Source organism: Rhinopithecus roxellana, chromosome 6 (assembly GCF_007565055.1).
Source record: "Rhinopithecus roxellana isolate Shanxi Qingling chromosome 6, ASM756505v1, whole genome shotgun sequence".
Taxonomy (NCBI): Eukaryota; Metazoa; Chordata; class Mammalia; order Primates; family Cercopithecidae; genus Rhinopithecus; species Rhinopithecus roxellana.
This window is the reverse complement of record NC_044554.1, coordinates 97,889,695-97,905,076: the sequence shown is the minus strand read 5'-3', so window position 1 is coordinate 97,905,076 and position 15,382 is coordinate 97,889,695. Positions and strand designations below refer to the sequence as shown.

General features: G+C 48.8%; 1 protein-coding gene across 7 annotated transcripts in view; it reads left to right on the top strand.

The window, feature by feature from the left end:
• The window catches only part of HIP1 (huntingtin interacting protein 1), a 216,113-nt gene extending 209,159 nt beyond the window's left edge, over positions 1–6,954 (top strand). For 6 of the 7 annotated variants that reach the window (XM_030932115.1, XM_030932117.1, XM_010387446.2 and 3 more), the window contains 2 exons: positions 1,111–1,219; positions 1,997–6,954. In XM_030932115.1, the coding sequence (XP_030787975.1) occupies positions 1,111–1,219; positions 1,997–2,049 (162 nt within the window). In that variant the 3' untranslated portion in view covers positions 2,050–6,954. The remainder of the gene's footprint in view (positions 1–1,110; positions 1,220–1,996) is intronic. The other variant, XM_030932114.1, reaches the window with a different exon arrangement.
• The last annotated feature ends 8,428 nt before the right edge of the window (positions 6,955–15,382 follow it).

Here is a 15,382-nt window from a genome sequence, read left to right as displayed (position 1 = left end):
TCTTTGCAATCTGATCTTTCTTCTTCATTTGTCTTTTCCCTCTATAAGGTAAGCAGGGACATGATCAGTGCTCAGCAAATATTCGTGGTTTTTTTATGTTTTTTTTTTTTTTGAGATGGAATTTCGCTCTTGTTGCCCAGGCTGGAGTGCAATGGTGTGATCTTGGCTCACTGCAACCTCTGCCTCCTGGATTCAAGCAATTCTCCTGCCTCAGCTTCCCAAATAGCTGGGATTACAGGCATGCACCACCACACCTGGCTAATTTTGTATATTTTTAGTAGAGATGGGGTTTCATCATGTTGGTCAGGCTAGTCTTGAACTCCTGACCTTAAGTGATCCACCCACGTTGGCCTCCCAAAGTGCTGGGATTACAGGCATGAGCCACTGTGCCTGGCCAGCAAATATTCCTTGAATTAAGAAATAAAATAAATTACATTAATGAGAAGTAGAGCTAGGCAAGATCACCTTTTCCTTTAGTAAGATTGTCCATGCTTTTTCCTGTAGCAGTAATAAGCCTAAGTTGCACAAATACCTGAAAGATATCAGAACCATCATACTTGGTTCCTACCTGTGTTTCCAGGGAACCGGAATTGAAGAAGGGTTACAACTAGATTGGAACTCACCATACAGTTAGGCTAAACATTAGAGTTGTTTTTTAGATAGTGATTTATCAGAGGAACAGAAGATAAGCCCACCTCCCATTTAGGTATTTGTAAATCATCATTCACTTCCAGTAGAGGATCACAGTGAGTAAAACATAAGAGCTACTGGGATTGGTAGATAAATGGGAGAATGGAAAAATTAGAGCAAAAAGAGAACAGAAATTGAGGACTAGATAAAGTATGGAAACAGGGTGAATAATACGGAAGAAGAGGAATTCACAATGCAGCAGAAAGGGGGTAATCAAAATAAGATAGATGTAGGCTGGGCATGGTGTTTCATGCCTGTAATCTCAGCACTTTGGGAGGCCAAGACAGGAGGATGTCCTAAGGCCAGGAGTTCACTACCAGCCTGGGCAGCAGAGCAAGACCCCATCTCTATAAAAAAAATACATAAAAATTAAATCTCAGAGAGTTGATCAAAAGAAAATCCCACTTACTTTCCTTGCAGGTTAGGGTGCTAGAGCTAGAAAATGAATTGCAGAAGGAGCGTCAAAAACTGGGAGAGCTTCGGAAAAAGCACTACGAGCTTGCTGGTGTTGCTGAGGGCTGGGAAGAAGGTGAGCTGACTCCAAGGACGGGCACTAACCCACAGCAGGGAGGGGAAGCTGTGTGACAGGGCCTTCCCCTAGAATGGAACAGAACAAGGAACCCACCAGATCGGTGGCTTCTTCCTTCTCTTCTCTCTTCATGGAACCTGTTTTCTCTTCTGTTGTAAATAACCTTTAAGTCTAACTCTGGGTGAAATTATGGTGAATTAAAAGCCTTTGCTGTCACCTTTTAAGACCTAAACATTGATCATAACTCACTCACTGCCATTCCTTCCCAGGCCCAGCTAGCCTTGCCAACTCCCTGGGAATTTAGTTTCTGGCCAGCAGAGACTTGAAAAACGAAAGAATAGTGGTCAGTGGAGATCTGGCAGACAGGGATAAGTGAATTACAAGATTCTGACTATCTAGAGCCAGTGAAGGGCAACAATTGCCAAAAGATAGAAGGGATCAGGTGCTGAGAAATGGAGTGGCATGGAGTCACATTCAGCCTGCCAGCCCAGAGACTTGCCATCCATCACCTTGAGTCTATATGTTGCTGTCTGCATGTCGAAAGCAGTCAACTTGATCACAGCCAAGATTGTTGACTGTTATGGGATTTGACAGACTCTGGGCACCAACTATAGACAGATCCTAGTCATTCCTAGACACCAAACTCGGGGACTAGGTGATTACACCATGGTTATAATTATTATGTATTTTTGAGCCCCCATGGTGGCAGGTTTTTTGGTTAAGTGAGTGTATGCATGCATGAAGTGCTTTGCAACATAAATTATCATTGTCTTTTAGGAACAGAGGCATCTCCACCTACACTGCAAGAAGCGGTAACCGAAAAAGAATAGAGCCAAACCGATACCCCATATGTCAGTGTAAATCCTTGTTACCTATCTCGTGTGTGTCATTTTCCCAGCCACAGGCCAAATCCTTGGAGTCCCAGGGGCAGCCACACCACTGCCATTACCCAATGCTGAGGACCTGCATGACACTTCCAAAGACTCCCTCCATAGCGACACCCTTTCTGTTTGGACTCATGGTCATCTCTGTTCTTTCCCTGCCTCCCTAGTTAGCATCCAGGCTGGCCAGTGCTGCCCATGAGCAAGCCTAGGTACAAAGAGGGGTGGTGGGGGACAGGGCCACTCAACAGAGAGGACTTCCATCCAGTCCTGCTGACTATTTGACCCCCACAACAATGGGTATCCTTAATAGAGGGGCTGCTTGTTGTTCGTTGACAGCTTGGAGAGGGAAGATCTTATGCCTTTTCTTTTCTGTTTTCTTCTCAGTCTTTTCAGTTTCATCATTTGCACAAACTTGTGAGCATCAGAGGGCTGATGGATTCCAAACCAGGACACTACCCTGAAATCTGCAGAGTCAGAAGGACAGCAGGAGTGTCCTGGCTGTGAATGCCAAGGCCATTCTCCCCCTCTTTGGGCAGTGCCATGGATTTCCACTGCTTCTTATGGTGGTTGGTTGGGTTTTTTGGTTGTATTTTTTTTTTTTTTTAAGTTTCACTCACATAGCCAACTCTCCCAAAGGGCACACCCCTGGAGCTGAGTCTCCAGGGCCCCCCACTGTGGCAGCTCCGGCGATGGTGCTGTCCAGGCCTCTCGGTGCTCCACTTCCGCCTCCACGCTGAGCAAGTGCTGGCCCACCCAGTCCATGCTCCAGGGTCAGGCGGAGCTGCTGAGTGACAGCTTTCCTCAAAAGGCAGAAGGAGAGTGAGTGCCTTTCCCTCCTAAAGCTGAACCCCAGCGGAAAGCCTCTGTCCACCTTCACAAGGGAGAAGACAACAGAAAGAGGGACAAGAGGGTTCACACAGCCCAGGTCTTCATAGGACACGTTTCTCAGGCGTTCCTGTGACCAGGCTCAAAAACTTTTATCACATGCTTGAATGGAGCTGGTGAGATCAACACTACTTCCCCGCCGGAATGAACTGTCCATGAATGGTCTGTGTCAAGTGGGCCATCTCCCTTGGCCCAGAGAGGGAGCATGGGAGCGATTCCCAACTCCTTTCTGCAGACGTCTGCCTTGGCATCCTCTTGAATAGGAAGATCGTTCCACCTTCTACGCAATTGACAAACCCGGAAGATCAGACGCAATTGCTCCCATCAGGAAAGAACCCTATTCTTGGTTTGCTACCCTTAGTATTTATTACTAACCTCCCTTAAGCAGCAACAGCCTACAAAGAGATGCTTGGAGCAATCAGGACTTCAGGTGTGACTATAGCAAGGCTTATCTTTCTGCCCGGCTACATCAGCCTTCAAGAATCAGAAGCAAGGCCAAGGTGCTGGACTGTTACTGACTTGGATCCCAAAGCAAGGAGATCATTCGGAGCTCTTGAGTCAGAGAAAATGAGAAAGGACAGAGCCAGCGGCTCTAACTCCTTTCAGCCATACACCCCAGGCTCTCGCTGCCCTGTGGACAGGATGAGGACAGAGGGCACATGAACAGTTTGCCAGGGATGGGCAGCCCAACAGCACTTTTCCTGTTCTAGATGGACCCCAGCATTTAAGTGACCTTCTGATCTTGGAAAAACAGCGTCTTCCTTCTTTATCTATAGCAACTCATTGGTGGTAGCCATCATGCACTTCCCAGGATCTGCCCCAACAGAACATTGCTAGGTTTTGCTACATGACGGGTTGTGAGACTTCTGTTTGATCACTGTGAACCAACCCCCATCTCCCTAGCCCATCCCCCTCCCTAACTCCCTCTCTGTGCATTTTCTAAGTGGGACATTCAAAGAACTCTCTCCCAGGACCTCAGATGACCATACTCAGAGGTGTGGCCTCCATACTGGGCTAAGGAAGTATTAGCACCAGAAATTGGGCAGTCTTATGTTGAATGCTGCTTTCTGCTTAGTATTTTTTTTGATTCAAGGCTCAGAAGGAATGGTGCGTGGCTTCCCTGTCCCAGTTGTGGCAACTAAACCAATCAGTGTGTTCTTGATGCGGGTCAACATTTCCAAAAGTAGCTAGTCCTCACTTCTAGATCTCAGCCATTCCAACTCATACGTTTTAAATTACCAATGGGGCGGCCAGGCACCACTGTACCCGTGGCTTACGCCTGTAATCCCAGCACTTTGAGAGGCCAAGGCAGGTGGATCACCTGAGGTCAGGAGTTCAAGACCAGCTGGCTAATGTGGTGAAACCCCGTCTCTACTAAAAATACCAAAAATTAGCCAAACATAGTGGCGGGTGCCTGTAATCCCAGCTACTCAGGAGGCTGAGACAGGAGAATCTCCTGAACCCCGGAGGCAGAGGTTGCAGTGAGCTGAGATCACGCCATTGTACTCCAGCCTGGGCAACATGAGCGAAACTCCGTCTCAAACAAAACCAAAAAACAAATTACAAATGGGGCAAAAAGTCTAGTGTACTGGATCAAATTAAGATTCTCTGCCCAGCTGAGCACAGTGGCTCACGCCTGTATTCCCAGCACTTTAGGAGGCCAAGGCGGGAGGATTGCTTGAGCTCAGGAGTTTGAGACCAGGCTGGGCATCATAGTGAGACCTCGTCTCTACTAAAACTCAAAAACAAAATTAGCCGGACATGATGGTGCACATGCCTGTAGTCTCGGCTAGTTGGGGAGCTGAGGTAGGAGAACTGCTTGAGCTTGGGAAGTCGAGGCTGCAGTCAGCCCTGACTGTGCCACTGCACTCCAGCCTGGGTGACAGAGTGAGACCCTGTCATACACACACAAAAAAAGATTCTCTGTCCGAGCCCAGCCCAGGAGTTTGAGGCTGCAATGAGCCATGATTGCACCACTGCACTCCAGCCTGAGCGACAGAGTGAGACTCCATCTCTTTAAAAACAAACAAAAAATTGTTTGTTTTTAAAGCCACAGAAATGTTTAAAACCTTCATTGACTTAGCCTGAGTCATAACGGTTAAGAAAGCACTTAAACAGAAGCAGAGGCTAAGTCAGTGTCACATGAGGAAGTAACTGTCAGATGTCACATAATTACTTTCGTAATAGCTCAGATTAGAACGGCTACCCCATTCTCTAGACAAAATCAAATTTTCCTATTGTGACTCTTCTAAAAATGAAGATGAAGAGGTATTTAGTGACACACCTTGGATTAAAACGGGAATCACATCTTAAGCTAAAAATGAACCTGCCAGCCTTTTAAATGAGTCACTGAGCATCACTAGTGACAAGTCTTGGGTGAGTGTAAATGGGTCATGACAAGATGGGACAGTAACAAAATAATGGCTTAGGATCAACAAGAAGTTGAAAAACAGCATCTGTTACTTAAGTTTGTAGGACAGTGCCCTAAGGCCTCTAGAGAAAAGATGTTTGTTTACGTAAGAGAAAGAGGCCGGACGTGGTGCCTCACTCCTGTAGTCCCAACACTTTGGGAGGCAGGGTAGGTGGATCACCTGAGGTCAGGAGTTCAATACTAGCCTGGCCACCATGGTGAAACCCCATCTCTACTAAAAATACAAAAATTAGCCAGGTGTGGTGGTGGGCACCTGTAATCCCAGCTACTGGGGAGGCTGAGGCAGGAGAATAAGCTTGAACCTGGGGGATGGAGGTTGCAATGAGCCAAGATCACACCGCTGTACTGCAGCCTGAGTGAGAGAGTGAGACTCTGTTTCAAAAAAGAGAGAGAGAGAGAGAAAGAAGCAGAAGAGAAGAGCTACCTTGGCAGGGTTATTTTATATCTGAGCAAGGAGTTTAAATGAGACTAGTTTAGATTGTTTGCTGATGCAGCCATCCATAGCAGTACCCCTAAAATCCCACCAGAATACGGGTCCCTCTAACCCAGTGACTGGAAGAACCACTGTCTAGAGCAACTTTTCTTGGAACTATCCCAGCTACCAAGTCAGACACCAAGGTTTCTGCCACCAGGTAACACAGGGATCACAGGTACATGTCGCTCTGGTCAGATTAGTTGGCTTTGGTCCCTCGACCCTGTGGAGGAGCTAGTTCTCAGCTTGCAGCTGGAAGCTCTCTTTTAGCTCCTTAGTCTAGAGGGGTCTCCTGGCTCCACTTGACCCTGGTCTTTAATAACTGGTTAGTATCTTGCTACCTTCTACCACCTTTCCAAATCTCTGGAAGTCCTGCCAGGGAAAGCCTCCAGCTCCAACACTGGCTTTCCAAGCAAACTGGCTTTGCCCTCTCTCTGCCATCCTTGCCCTCCAGAGACTGGACCACCTGTAGCATAGAAAAACACCACCACGGACCTGCCAGCCATCGACGCAGCAAACCAGGCCGGTTGTTTGCTGCCAAATTCCTTCTTCTCCCAGGTCCAGACCAAATACAAGATCAGCACCACACCATGGTGTTGTCAGGAGCCAAAGCAACAGGAAACAATTCAATGCTGTTGGGTTCGATTCTGAGAGTAGATTTTTCCAGACATGTCTTTCAGGTGACCCTCAACTACCTCAGGTTTGAAGGCCCTAAATGAAACTGATTACCACTCATAGGGGCAAACCGAGGGGGTTCGGTTACATCTTGGTGATAATGCAATTGTCTCAAACTGATAACAAACTCTTTCACATTTCGGTTTGCAGGGGTAGGGTTGGGTTTGTTTTTCTTCTCTTCTGTGTTTACCCTTTCCCCCGGGTTTCCAGTAGGGTAGTTCCTTGAAATGAATTTCATTTTTCACTGAGTGCCTACCTTCCCAGGGCAGGTGGCCACTGGCTTCTGTTTCCCTCCAACAATACTTTTATTATGGTATTAAGACCTTTCTTTGTATAATACATTGCATCTGTGTTTTCAATTTTTCAAATAAATATTTCCGCCTGGCAATGGAGCATGGTGGTGATTGACCGGCCAGCGTGGCTCCGAGGTATAGGTTCCGGTGAGAAGCCTGCATTTGTATGCTGGGGTTCATGGAATCCACTTAGCCCCACACCTTTGGGAATGTGTCTTAGAAATATTAGTTTGAGCCGGGTGTGGTGGCTCACACCTATAATCCTAGCTCTTAGGGAGGCAGAGGCAGGAGGATGGCTTGAGCCCAGGAGTTAAGAGACCTATCTGGACAATATAGTGAGATGCTGTTCTCCACAAAAAGGGGGAAGAAAAGAAATATTAGTTTGACACTGGACATGGTGGCTCATGCCTGTAATCCCAGCACTTTGGGAGGCTGTGGTGGGAGGATCACTTGAGTACAGGAGTTTTAGAGCAGCCTGGGCAACATAGCAAGACCCCATCTACAACAAAACTAACTGGGCGTGGTAGCATATGCCCGTAGTCTCAGCTACTTGGGAGGCTGAGTCAGGAGGATCACTTCAGTCCAAAAGGTTGAGACTTCAGTGATCACACCATTGTACTCCACCCTGGGCAACAGAACAAGACCGTCTCTTAAAAAAAAAAAAAAAAGGCTGGGTGCGGTGGCTTATGCCTGTAATCCTAGCACTTTGGGAGGCCAAGGCGGGAGGATCACTTGAGGCAAGGCGTTTGAGACCAGCCTGGGCAACATGACAAAACCCTGTCTCTATAAAAAAAAAAATACAAAAAAAAAAAAAAAAAAGCTGGGCATGGTGGTGTGCATTTGTAGCCCCAGCTTCTAGGGAGGGTGAGATGGGAGAATCACGTGAGCCCCTGGGGAGGTCGAGGCAGTGGTAAGCCATGATTGTGCTACTGCACTCCAGCCTGGGTGACAGAGACCCTGTCTAAAAATGTATACTAATTAAAAAAAAAAAAAAACCTATCATATAGATCAGGTCTCATAAAATCTGGGGGTTCAGGCTGTGGCTCCTCCCTCTGCACCCTTGCAATGCAAATTAACCTGTTACCTTAAAATGAGATGTGACCAATTCTGCTCAGAGACAGAAGCTACTGGTCATAAAGGGACTCAGAGCAAGCCAGTCACAGCTAGCAGAGGATTGACAGAGGGAGCTAACAGAGCCGGGCTGGGCTGCAGAGCGACCTTTCCACAGCACGATTGGCTGCAACCTAATACTGCCAGTATGTTAAGCCAGGGGACCTACAGGGGAGACACAGATTGGGAAAGGCTGGGCTTGGAAAGCAGGAAAATTGACCCAATGACTCATCATGTAAGGAGAGAATGAGGCAGGTGATCAGAAGCTAGCATCTCTAAGGAGATCAAAGAACCAGTGGGATCACCTTGCTCAGTGGGAAGGTGATCTGGATAAATACCAAAGACGGGGACACTGGCCTGCAGCTGGTCTTTTCTGCTTCCAGTGGCAGAATGCCAAGGTGAGCCTGCTCCATTTAAAGCATAGGCCAGGCGAGGTGGCTCATGCCTGTAATCCCAGCACTTTAGGAGGCCCAAGCAGGTGGATCACTTGAGTCCAAGAATTCAAGACCAGCCTGGGCAACGTGGAGAAACTCTATCACTGCAAAAAATACAAAAAATTAACTGGGTGTGGTGGCACATGCCTGTAGTCCCAGGTACTTGGGAGACTGAGGCAGGAGGATTGCTTGAGCCCAGGAGGCAGAGGTTACAGTGAGCTATGATGGCGCCACTGCACACTCCAGCCTGGGTGACAGAGCCAGACATTGTCTTAAAAAAACAACCAAAAAAAAGCATCTTGAACTGTCCTTTAAAAGCTCTACTAGGCTGGGCACAGTGGCTCATGCCTGTAATCCCAGCACTTTGGGAGACCAACGCGGAGGATCACTTGAGGTCAGGAGTTCAAGACTGGCCTGGCCAACATGGTGAAACCCCATCTCTACTAAAAATACAAAAATTAGCTGGGTGTGGCGGCGTATGCCTGTAATCCCAGCTACTCGGGAGGCTGAGGCACGAGAATTGCTTGAACCTGGGAGGCAGAGGTTGCAGGCAGCCAAGATCATGCCACTGCACTCCAACCTGGGCAGTGGAGCAAGCCTCCCTCACAAAAAATTAAGAATAAAAGTTCTACTCAATTGTGCAGACAATGGAAAGTGGCTGATTGGCTTTAGGCAAAGGGGTGACATAATGAGATTTGCATTCTGAAAAGACCATTCTGGTTGCAGTATGGAGGACAGAGCGGCGTGGAGCCGGAGTAGATGGGGGAAGCCAACAAGGAAGCTATTGTCGTAGTCCAGGCAAAGGGTGATGGCAGATGAGACAGGGTAGTGGCAGGAGAGACAGGAGAAATGGCAGGCCAAAGAGACACATGGCAGGTAAAATGGACATGGACAGACAGGCTTTGGGTTACATAGAGGGGGGCTAGGGAAGGAGCTTTTAGGGAGGGGTCCTGGGTTTCTGGATTGTGAAATTAGTGGCGCCATCTACCTGGAAGAAGGTCAGGCTCAGCAAATTGCCTTTTTTTTTTTTTTTTTTTCTTTGAGACAGAGTCTCGCTCTGTCACCCAGGTTGTAGTATAGTGGCAAAATCTCAGCTCACTGCAACCTTCACCTCCAGGGTTCAAGCAATTCTGCCTCAGCCTCCAAGGAGTTCGCATTACAAGCGCCCACCACCACACCGGGCTAATTTTTTGTATTTTTAGTAGAGACCAGGTTTCACCATGTTGGCCAAGCTGGTTTCGAATTCCTGACCTCAAGTGATCCTCCCACCTTGGCCTCCCAAAGTGCTGGGATTGTAGGCATGAGCCACCGTGCCCAGCCTGAATTGCCTTTTTTTTTTTTAAAAAAAGACTGGGACAGGAGATCTTGTGCCGTCACCCAGGCTGGAGTGCAGTGGCCCAGTCATAGCTCACTGCAACCTCCAGATCCTGGCCTCAAGCAATCATCCTGCCTCTGCCTCCCAAAGTGCTGGAATTTTAGGTGTGAGCTACCAAACCTGGCCTCAGCTGAGTTGCCTTTGAAACATTCTCATGAAGATGCAAAGTTTAACTCAGAAGTCAGAGGTCATGGGAATTGAATGGTACCTAAAGCCATAACAGAAGGAAAGAGTACAAGAAAAGAAAAGGATCTATAATGGAGCCTTGAGGATTTTCTGTATTTAAAATAACCAAGGCCAGGCATGGTGGCTCACGCCTGTAATCCCAGCACTTTGGGAGGCCAAGGCAGGCGGATCACCTGAGGTCAGGAGTTCAAGACCAGCCTGACCAACGTGGAGAACCCACCCCCCCCCCCACCTCTACTAAAAATACAAATTTAGCTGGGTGTAGTGGCGCATGCCTGTAATCCCAGCTACTCGGAAGACTGAGGCAGGAGAATTGCTTGAATTTGGGAGGCAGAGGTTGCAGTGAGCCAAGATCACACCATGGCACTCCAGCCTGGGCAACAAGAACAAAACTCCATCTCAAAATAAATAAATTAATTAAATAACCAACTTTAGGCTGGGCGCAGTGGCTCATGCCTGTAATCTCAGAACTTTGGGAGGCCGAGGCGGGCAGATCACCTGAGGTCAGGAGTTCAAGACCAGCCTGGCCAACATGGCGAAACCCCATCTCCACTAAAAATACAAAAATTAGCTGGGTGTGGTGGTGGGTGCCTGTAATCCCAGCTACCTGGGAAGCTGAGGCAGGAGAAGAACTGCTTTAACCCAGGCAGCAGAGGTTGCAGTGAGCTGAGCTCACGCCACTGCACTCCAGCCTGGGTGACAGAGTGATACTCTGTATCAAAAAAATGATAATAATAAAAATTAAAAAATAAAATAACCAAGTTTAATGTATTTTTACTACGGTGAGTTTCTTAGTCCATTTGTACTACGTTAATAGTACATTACTATTACATAAAATTACTGAGACCTGGTAATTTATAAAGAACAGAAATTGGCTGAGCATAGTGGCTCACACCTATAATCTCAGCACTTTGGGAGGCTCAGGTGGGTAGATCACTTGAGTCCAGAAGTTCAAGACCAGCCTGGGCAACATAGGGAGACCACATCTCTACAAAACATAATAAATAGCCAGTTGTGATGGTGCACACCTGTAGTCCCAGCTACACAGGAGGCTGAGGTGAGCGGATCACTTGAGCCCAGGATTTTGAGGCTGTAGTGAGCTATGATCGTACCACTGCACTCCAGCCTGGGTGACAGGGCAAGAGCCTGTCTCAAATAAATAAATAGCCAAGTTTATTAGGCTGAACTCAAGCTGGAGAGTTTGGAAAAAAATTAGGAGAATGTGATGTTTGAAAACCAAGGGAAGATTGTTTCAGGAATGAACCACGAGTGTCAAGTAAGCAAATCAGGAGGGATCGTAGAAAAGCTGCCATGACAAAGTGACAGCTGAGATACAGAGGATGGGGAGGCCTTATATAGACAACGAGGGAGGCAATGCTGACTCCCAGGGGAGTTACAGCATGTGCAAAGGCCCTGTGCAAAGTTCTTCTGGATGCCCGTTACAAGCAAATGCAGGAGACCCTCATCTCTACAAAGATTAAAACCAAAATTAGCTGGGCATGGTGGTACATGCCTGTAGCCCCAACTACTCAGGAGGCTGAAGCAGGAGGATCCCTTGAGGCCATGAGGTGGAGGCTACAGTGAGCCATGATCCTGGGTGACAGAGTGAAACCTTGTTTCAAAAAAAAAAAAAAAAAAAAACCACCGGGCGCGGTGGCTCAAGCCTGTAATCCCAGCACTTTGGGAGGCCAAGACGGGTGGATCACGAGGTCAGGAGATCAAGACCATCCTGGCTAACATGGTGAAACCCCGTCTCTACTAAAAAATACAAAAAACTAGCCGGGCGAGGTGGCGGGCGCCTGTAGTCCCAGCTATTCAGAAGGCTGAGGCAGGAGAATGGCATAAACCCGGGAGGCAGAGCTTGCAGTGAGCTGAGATCCGGCCACTGCACTCCAGCCTGGGTGACAGAGCGGGACTCCGTCTCAAAACAAAACAAAACAAAACAAAAACCTGGCACAGTGGCTCACACCTGTAATCCCAGAACTTTGGGAGGCCAAAGCGGGCAGATCACTTGAGGTCAGGAGTTCAAGACCAGCCTGGCCAACATGGCGAAACCCTGTCTCTACTAAAAATACAAAAATTATCTGGGCATGGTGGCACGTGCCTGTAATCCCGAGTACTTAAGAAGCTGAGGTAGGAGAATCACTTGAACCAGGAGGCAGAGGTTGCAGTGAGCCCAGATAGCACTACTGCACTCCAGCCTGGGCAACAGAGTGAGACTCTGTCTCAAAGAAAAAACAAATGTATACAAAATATACAGGTGCAAAATAGATGTAGGTGAGACCATTTAGTAAAATTGGAGTGGGGTGGAGTTGAAAGTTTGTTGCATACTATAGGAAACTGAGGAAATGTAGGCCATATGACAGCAAGGCCACAAGGATGAATGAATGAATTTCTAATCCACACTAGGAGCACAATGCTGCTGAGAAAGCATGCATTTGTCAGGGAGTCCTTGCTTTTCACCAGCAATGTTTAGAATCCCTACATCCAGAATGGAGAAGATACATGGCCTGTTTTAGCAAGGAATGAAGACTGGCAAAAAGGGCAGAGCGAAAAATCACTGGGTTGAATGTTAAAAATCACTGGGGTCAACTGGGCATGGTGGCTCACACCTGTAATCCCTGCACTTTACAAGGCCAAGGCAGGAGGATCACTTGAGGTCAGGAGTTCGAGACCAGCCTTGCCAACATGGGGAAACTCGTCTCTACTAAAAATACAAAAATCAGCCGGGCATGGTGGCGCGTGCCTGTAGTCCCAGCTACTCAGTAGGCTGAGGCAGGAGAATCGCTTGAACCCGGGAGGCGGGGGTTGCAGTGAGCTGAGATCGCGCCACTGCACTCCAGGCTGGGTGACAGAGCGAGACTCTGTCTTAAAAAAAAGAAAAGAAAAAAATTATTCAATGACACTTGTTAAAGATGGCATGGAAGACTTTATTCAAAGGCGGGGGTCAGTCGAGACAGATATAGGGATCACTGCAATAGGGTCTTGCAGTGGGGAAGAGATTGGGCTCAACTCCAAGTACAGTGTGGGCAAGTGAGAATTTATAACCAGGGAGCAGCCTGATCACACCATTGCGCTCCAGCCTGGGCAACAAGAGTGAAACTCAGTCTAGAAAAAAAAAGAAAAGAGGCCGGGCGCGGTGGCTCAAGCCTGTAATCCCAGCACTTTGGGAGGCCGAGACGGGCGGATCACAAGGTCAGGAGATCGAGACCATCCTGGCTAATACGGTGAAACCCCGTCTCTACTAAAGAATACAAAAAAACTAGCCGGGCGACGAGGCGGGCGCCTGTAGTCCCAGCTACTTGGGAGGCGGAGGCAGGAGAATGGCGTGAACCTGGGAGGCGGAGCTTGCAGTGAGCTGAGATCCGGCCACCGCACACCAGCCTGGGCGACAGAGCCAGACTCCGTCTCAAAAAAAAAAAAAAAAGAAAAGAAAGAAAAAAAAAGAAAAGAAAGCCGTGGAGAGGTGCCAGAATCAGTTTCCAATAGACAGAGGAACTCCAGAGTTTGAAAACCCACCGATGGGGTTCTCTAATGCTCAGACTAGTAGAACAGGCTTTAGCTGTTCAGTTTTGGCCAGATTGTGACAGAATGATTGTGACGGGGGAAACCCCTTAGCAACTGTTAAAAAAAAAAAAAAAAAAGACAAAGTGCCCGTGAGTTTTGGTTTCAGTCTAAATGTGCAGTTTTCCAGGCAGTCTTCAGAACAATCTGAGTAACTTTCAAAGAACTAAATAAAAACCAACCATCAACGTCTCACCGTGGGAAATCGCCAACTGTGTGCGGAGCTGCTGTTCCCGGAGGTCCCAGGAAAACCTGGCACCAGCAAGGGTCAAATCTGAGTAGGGATTGGGGCTCGTAAGGAGCCACAGCCTTGGAGGCACTGAATACCTTTTGGGGGTGCGGGCCACCTGGGGACGAGTTAGATTCCCACTCTTGTACACAAGGGTGATTGGATTGGATTCCCCCAGTCTGCAAGGTGAAAGAGGAAGGCAGGACCCAACCTACTTTGTCTTCCCGCCCTCAATCTAAGAGTCTGGGAGCCAGCTGAAAGCAGGGAGCAGCCATGCCTCGTTGCCCGGCAACCGGCCACCTCGTGCCTCTGTCGTGGGAGTCGCCCCTCAGTGACGCAGGTGTGCGCGGTGCACGTCGGGACCACCACGAGGTTTCCGCCTGCCCGGGGTCCTCGCGCCCAACCGAGCTGCGGCCAGGCGGCTTAGGGAGGTTGGGAACTGGTCCTCGTGGCCCGGACTGGTGCAAGTAGAGGCCTCGGAAGTCGCAGCCGCCTTGGGGGGGCACTTGCTGCGGCCGTGGTCTGGCCACCGCCCCCTGGGGCCCCCGTCTGGACATGGCCTGGTCGGGTGAGTCCCTTCCGCGCCCTGGGGCCGACTAGGCCTCTTGCATTTCCCGAGTTCGGCCCTGGGCAGGTCATCCTCGGCTTCCGACCTCCAGCATTGTGCGTTGTTGTCTTGAATTTTGGCAAGCATGTGACAATTAAAAGGCAGTTCCAGCGTGTGGTAGGTGTGGAGTGTGGCTCCTCAGCAAGTGTCCTGGCAAGTCGTGCTTTCGCCATCTTCATCCCTGCTCCCTGTGCTCCCGCTCCCTTGGGTCCCAGGATCCCACTCCTTCGATGGAACCGAGTCTTCCGTCCCTGCCTGGTGCTCCTGCCCTGGTTTCTGCTCAACTCAGCGTCGTGTCTCTGTTCCCCAAGGTTCTGTTTCTGTTCTGTGTTGCCCCCTCCCCCTGCCCCCGTTTTGTCTTTTTTCTTTCTTTCTTTTTTTTTTTTTTTTTTTGAGACGGAGTCTCGCTCTGTCGCCCAGGCTGGAATGCAGTGGCGTGATGTCGGCTCACTGCAAACTCTGCCTCCCAGGTTCACGCCTTTCTCCTGCCTCAGCCTCCCGAGTAGCTGGGACTACAGGCGCCCGCCACCACGCCCGGCTAATTTTTTGTATTTTTAGTAGAGATGGGGTTTCACCGTGTTAGCCAAGATGGTCTCGATCTCCTGACCTCATGATCCGCCCACCTCGGCCTCCCAAAGTGCTGGGATTACAGGTGTGAGCCACCGCGCCCGGCCTTTTTTTTTTTTTTTTTTAAGAGACAAGGTCTCCGCGGGGCCTGGTGGCTCACTCCTGTAATCCCAGCACTTCGGGAGGCAGAGGTGGGGGGATCACCCCAGGTCAGGAGTTCCAGACCAGCCTGGCCAACAGAGTGAGACCCGTCTCTACTAAAAATGCGAAAATTAGCTGGGCATGGTGGCATGCACCTGTAGTTCCAGCTACATGGAGCTGAGGCAGGAGAATTGCTTGAACCCGGGAGGTAGCAGTTGTGAGTAGAGAACGTACCACTGCACTCCAGCCTGGGCGACAGAATGAGACTCTGTCTTAAATAAATAAATAAAGACTCTTTCTAGAAAGAGAA